General features: G+C 40.1%; 2 protein-coding genes across 2 annotated transcripts; one reads left to right on the top strand and one right to left on the bottom strand.

Moving 5' to 3' along the window:
- Positions 1-3: 3 nt before the first annotated feature.
- Positions 4-3,598, bottom strand: LOC108974581 (pyruvate dehydrogenase phosphatase regulatory subunit, mitochondrial; the record flags this gene model as incomplete). The annotated part of the gene is given in 7 exon segments (XM_018942499.1): positions 4-631; positions 697-812; positions 867-1,020; positions 1,083-1,296; positions 1,366-1,663; positions 1,734-2,306; positions 2,366-3,598. Coding segments are annotated over 7 exon segments (2,790 nt in total). The 5' UTR covers positions 3,366-3,598.
- A 1,270-nt stretch (positions 3,599-4,868) lies between these two features.
- Positions 4,869-6,147, top strand: LOC108974592 (alpha-ketoglutarate-dependent dioxygenase alkB homolog 7, mitochondrial). Its single transcript, XM_018942514.1, has 5 exons — positions 4,869-5,057; positions 5,133-5,308; positions 5,365-5,532; positions 5,600-5,838; positions 5,899-6,147. The coding sequence occupies exons 1-5, from the start codon at positions 4,919-4,921 to the stop codon at positions 6,014-6,016; spliced, it is 840 nt and encodes a 279-aa protein (XP_018798059.1). The 5' UTR covers positions 4,869-4,918; the 3' UTR covers positions 6,017-6,147.
- Positions 6,148-6,204: the final 57 nt, after the last annotated feature.

Raw genomic sequence — 6,204 nt, 5'->3', positions numbered from 1 at the left:
TATTAATATCATTAAAGACGCCTAAGTCAGCTAATAACAAAAAAATATAACATTTACAGTTAAATCAATAATAAAACGATTATAATAATTGGAGCAATGAAATCTTAAAAAAAAGGTTCAATGCTAAAAATTATTATCCAAACTTCTAGTCTAAAGACGCAGTGTCCGCGCAAGTATATAAAACCACTGTTCAATACTACGTCTCGTAGGATAGCAAATCGGCTTGACCTTGCTTGTCGCGTGTCGCGTGATATGCCTCGCGCTCCTTGTCGGGGAATTTCGTTGGCAAATTGGGTGAGTGCAAATTGACCTTCGCCTCGAAACGCATGCCCGCCACTTCTACCTCATAGTGCCCAGAAAGTATGTATTCATTAGTAACTGGCAGCTCGCTGCCATCTTCCGCGAAATTGCGCACAAAACCGAGACAAACTTGCTTCTTGAATGTGAAGCCGTAACCGGTGGTGGTGGTCATGCCGACATATTTGCCATCACGATAGATCGGTTCGCCACCCCAGCACCATAAATCGATCTCGTGGTCGTGATCGTTAAGCAGCAGCTGCACGTACATGCGTTTGACGCCCTCTTCGCGTTGTTTGAGCAACGCATCGCGTCCGATGAAATTTATGGGTTTCTGTGTGTACAACAAATATTAAATAAAAAAAAAAACACGTTAAAACTCCAAAATTCAATACAAACATTTAATTTGACCCGCCAGCTGCGTCCGCACTCCAGCGGTGTGGTAAACGTGTCCAAATCTTGACCCCAGAACGCGTAGAATTTCTCAATGCGCAATGTGCGCGTGGCGTAGTAGCCTAGCGGCAATGCATTACTTTGGTGATAACAAATTTAAGTACAATTTTGCTTACCCGCATGATGTATGCCGAATTTCTGTCCAGCCTGATACAGGCGCGTGTATACATGTAACGCAAATTCATTGGGTATATACAAAACATAACCTAATTCGCCGGTGTGTGTTATATTCAGCACACGTATACCGTTAGCTAAGCCTACGTCAAGTTCCTGCGTTAAAAGCAATGTAAACAATAAGCAGAAATAAATTTTCAGCAACACCCTGTACTCACTTTGTAGGTGAAAAATGGGAAGTTCTTTGGTGTCAAGTCTGTATCAGTTAATTCGGAGAGCAAAATGCGTGTATATGGGCCCAATATGCAAATTGCCGTGTACATCGATGTCACATCGGCCACATTTACGCCGGAACGCAAATGATTTGGCATGTGTTTGCGTATCCATGTGATGGAGCGCGTTTGCTGCACCGTCGGCGCTATCATCATAAAGCTAAAAGAAATAGAAAAATTAGTTTGTAAATAAGGTATGCACGACCTTTATACTACTAATATTACTCACTGTCGTTCTGAGAGCCGCGCTATTGAGCAGTCATTCTCATAGCCACCCAAATGGTTCTGCATGCCCGTGTGTATAATTGCACCCACCGGCACATCGACATCGTTGGAACAGAGATATTGCAGCAATTCGACAACTTCGTGTCCCTTCGACCATAGATCATATTTGGTAAACGAACTATAGTCGGCGATGCCGATACGCTCGCGGCAGGCATTGTACTCGTTGGCGACATGATCGAACCATGGCGGTTTGCCGAAAGTTTGCGTTTCGGCGGTACGAAAGCGTGTTATGCCGAACTCGTCTGTGAAGTAAATAACAACAAAATTAATTATAAAAAATTTTTTTTTTAAATTTCACGCTTTCGCGTTTACCTTTTTTGTCATTCGGATCGAAATAGTTGGGGCGCTCATAACCCATAGTTTGGCCAAAAACGGCACCTGCTTCCTTGAGCGCCGGGTAGATAGGTGACATGCGCAGATTGCGTCCCGTTTTGAATTCGTGAAATGGATAATTGATTTCGAAGTGTTTGCCCGGCACCTCTTTGCAGCGATCACGCAGAAATTTACTATTATTATGCAGTCCCAAAAAGCGACTGATATCCAATATATGTACATCCAAGTATGTAGTGCCCTTCGTTATTAAATCGGCGAGCGCACGTCCAATGCCACCGGCTGCCGAAACGCCTATCGTTTTCATGCCCGCCGACACATAGTAATTTTGTATTTCGGGCGCTTCACCCAAAATCCATTTGCAATCGGGCGAAAAGGCTTCCAGTGAGTTTGTTAGGCGATCGAGTAGCGATGATTTCAGCATTGGCACACGATGCAGTAGCTCGTCGAGCATACTGTGAAAGTGATCCCAGTCAGGCGGCAGCTCGCGTTCTTCCTGCGACAGCGGTATGATGCCATCTTCGTAGAGCATTTTCGCTTCGCGCTCAAACCCGCCTAAAGTAAAGTTATATTATAGTTAGTTTCGTAAATATGTATTATTTTTCAACAGTCACCTGCCAATATGCGCCCATTGCGCTCGCGGAAGTACACACCACCGTCGTAGTCGCGCACGAACGGCGTCATGGGATCGAGTCCCTCTATCGGTTTCGTATGCAAGTAGTGATGTTCCACCGCTTTCAGCGGCACTTTCACTTGCGGCTTGGAAAGCGTGCCCACACCGCGCGCCCAGAAACCGGTACAATTGACAAAAAAGTCACACAATACATCACCTGCCGTAGTTTCAATGCGACTGACTTTACCGTGTGCAGTGTTAATCTTCAGTACCGCACATTGCTCCACCACTTGCACGCCCAAACGTTTGGCCTCCTCAGCGAAGGAGAGACAAACTTGGTGTGGATCGCATACACCATCTTCGGGTATCCACAGACCACCAGCTAGATCGCTTGTATTAATCAATGGACAGCGTTCCTGACATTGCTCCGGCGTTAATATTTCACAATTGATGCCCCAGGCACGGCCTTGCGAGCGCATGCGATGGAAAGCGGTCATACGATCGAAAGTGCGTGCCAAATTCAAGCTACCGACTGGCTGCCAACCCGTGGACAATCCCTGTTCCGTTAGCGATTTAATCAAGTCAATGGAGTATTCAGCCAGCTTCAATTCCGTGTAGCTAGGCTCGAAGCGACCAGCTAAACCGCTAGCGGCCCATGGATTGCCGCCACCCACTCTATCTTGTTCAATTAATATGGTGTCTTTGCCCCAGCCCTGCAGTGCCAGGTGGTAGGCAAGCGATGCACCCACAGTGCCGCCGCCACATATAACGACACGCGACTGTTCAGGCAGCTTGATCATGGCTGCAACACTATCCGGCTCGTGTGGCTTGAATTTACGCTTTCGCAGCACATTTGCTTGCGCCGGTTCGCCTGAGTCGGCTTGCTGTTGGAGCGTGCATACGGTGGTGGAAACTGGTGACCGTGCAGCCAGCAGCTGCTGGAAACGCCAACATTCGGATATTTTGATTGCTAGGCTGCTGCCTGTGCGTAAATGTAGCATCTTGTGTTATGCTTTTGGCTTGGTTTTCAGTGGGTGGGCTCTTAATTGACACGACACAAAAATTAGTTTACATTTGTGGCTTATGTTTTACGTAACTTTGTCGTCACTTTATTATTATTTTTGAATCGAAAACACTTATTTTCGTTTTTTTCTTGGTTTAGAAAAGTAGAAAAGTGCAAATATGCTTTATAATTGCTAGGGCGAAAAAATTGTGTATATTTTCGTTATGGTTACTAAAAATAGTATCCAACAGCTGATATCTAAATAGACAGTTCTGACAGCCAAAACATAAACAGAGAGGAATAACATAAACAGAGAGAACTGTTTGTGTGCCGGTAGCTAGTAGACATGCCAGGTTTAATGAAATATTATTAAATTAATAATAAAGAGGCCGATAGCCCATGATGCTAGTGCTGCGTATTTTCTTAAGTTTGTATAATAATTGTATTATTATGTAAGCTTTTATAAAATAAAAAAAAAAATTAAAATAAAAATAATAATAAAGTTTGTTCTCTGGATTAAAAATGTATACACATATACCCTTTTCAGACTAATAGTTTACGAGATATTTGTATTTAAAGTTCCACAATTTTATATGCAACTCACTCTCATTTTATTATTATTTACATGACATAACAAATACCAGTTTTGCCACATTGTGTTTTGAAAAAATTGTCAAAAAATTTTCTGTTTAACATACATACATATATAGAGAAAATAGTGCAAATGGCTTTTGTATCTTATGTTATTTGATAAATAAAGATAAAAAAATAACCATGGGCGACTGAGGTGTTCATAGTTCTTTGTGTCGAACTACTTTCTGCTATAAAAAGTTTTTTCTATTTATTATGGTATATAATCTATATACATAAATATATGAAACAATATTTCATTTTGAATCATTTATATCTCTAAATATGAAACAGATTTTTGATTATATTTTCAGGACAGAAAGTATGGCGACACTGTTATTTGTCAGAAATGTAAACACACAAATCCCATGAAAGTTTGAACGTGCAAAATAGTTTTTAAAGTATATTTATATTCTTAAAAAATACACAATTAGTGTAAATTTTTCATATATTCGAATGTGTACAGTGTAATTAAATATATATTAAATGAAAAATGTGTGAAATGTGGGTTAAACATAATGAAATAACGAACATTGTTTTTACAAATGTTTGAACTCTAAATAGAAACATCTCGAAAATTATGAGTCTGAGGAGGGTATATGATTTTTTAATTCTGGGGACCTCCTCTCCATCCGTACCATCAAAACGCGCCGCCAAAAGAATCGTAATATTGCCAAAATATCAATATTTAACAGCGAAATAGGTTGCACTATTTTTTATAAAAAAGAAATTAGTGAAAAAAATTATTATTTTGAGCGATTCGAGTATTGTGCAGTGTTTTCTTAAAATTTTATTATAGTCTGTGGTTCGACAACCCTTTAAAGTCTTATGAAACAATTTACAGCTGTTAACAACAGTGCTTTCAAAACTGTGTAAAATCAGAAAATAGTGTAATGCAATCTGTAGCTTGAAAAAAATAAAATGAATTTGCGCCATCTGAAGCAGTTTAAAATAGATCTTTTGCTCAACAAATATGTAGCAATTAGGGAAATAAGCAACGCAAAGTGCTTACACCGTTCGCTAGAGCCAGTGCTGGAACAAAACAAAACCTCATCCAAAAGCGAGTATTGATTACATGAGTATAATCATGTAGTTAAAAACAAAAATTAAAACTATAATTCGCTAATCTTCTTAGATGTCTTGACGCACTTTGAATTCCATGGACAATGGCCGGCAGAGGAGCAACAGCTTTTCATAAAACATTTACGTTTGCATACAGATTTCATAACCACCGAGGAAGAAACCAAATTGATGGAAGAAATTGAACCTTATATGAAACGTCTGCATTACGAATATGATCACTGGGACGATGTAATGTGTAGCAAACAGGAAAAATAAGTTTAATTAAAAAGTACTTTTTCGCATAGGCTATACATGGCTTCCGCGAAACGGAGCGCAAACAATGGTATCCACATAACCGCGGAGTGCTCGAGCGTGTGCGTCAAACTGCCTTCGATGGTGCAATAATGCCTTATGTACACATACTGGATTTGGCTGCGGAGGGCCTCATCAAGCCACATGTGGATAGCACGAGGGTATGAGTTGAATACGTTATAGAATATGAGTTTTGAGCGAAGCGAATAAAGTTTTCCCTGATTTTAGTACTGCGGCAACACAATAGCCGGCATTAGTTTACTAAGCGATAGCGTAATGCGTTTGGTGCGCGTTGATGAGCGTAAATACCAACAAGGCAAGGCTGTGGAAGCGCCGGAGGTTGCCAGCACATCAGCACAAAATACTGCGCATGCAGATGATGCATATCGCAATCGTCCAGAAACCACTTTGGAAAATAATTTCTATGTTGATGTACTGTTGCGTCGTCGCTCTTTGTACATAATGAGGTGCGTGCGTGCATTGAAGCGACTGTCGAATAATTGTAATGCTTTTTTTTTTAATTACAGCCACTCTGCACGCTATAACTTTACGCATGAAATACTGGGCAACGATGTGTCACATTTTCAAGGACAACATGTGAAAAAGGATCGTCGCATATCAATTATTTGCCGCAATGATCCGTAAAAGGGGATAATTATCACTTTTAAAATTAATTATATTTTATTGGCGTTTGGTTTTGCAATTAGTTGAGAATAGTGTAAATAGTTTATATTTATTAATAAAATAAATAAAAAATATTTTTGACAAAAACAACACTTCATTTGTGTCTAAAATAAAACAACATTATTTATTTTTCTTTTATAATTTTTATT

The sequence above is a fragment of the Bactrocera latifrons genome, unplaced genomic scaffold (assembly GCF_001853355.1).
Source record: "Bactrocera latifrons isolate USDA-ARS-PBARC rearing strain unplaced genomic scaffold, ASM185335v1 scaffold_57, whole genome shotgun sequence".
In the NCBI taxonomy this organism is placed as follows: Eukaryota; Metazoa; Arthropoda; class Insecta; order Diptera; family Tephritidae; genus Bactrocera; species Bactrocera latifrons.
The sequence above is the reverse complement of the archived record's forward strand: the minus strand, read 5'-3'. Positions and strand labels throughout refer to the sequence as shown.

Bases quoted from the DNA above. Each gene is read 5' to 3' on its own strand.
- LOC108974592 (XM_018942514.1), top strand. From the start codon at position 4,919: ATGAATTTGCGCCATCTGAAGCAGTTTAAAATAGATCTTTTGCTCAAC. The intron at 5,058-5,132 runs GCGAGTATTGAT...TAATCTTCTTAG, and splicing joins AAACAAAACCTCATCCAAAA to ATGTCTTGACGCACTTTGAA. The intron at 5,533-5,599 runs GTATGAGTTGAA...CCCTGATTTTAG, and splicing joins CACATGTGGATAGCACGAGG to TACTGCGGCAACACAATAGC.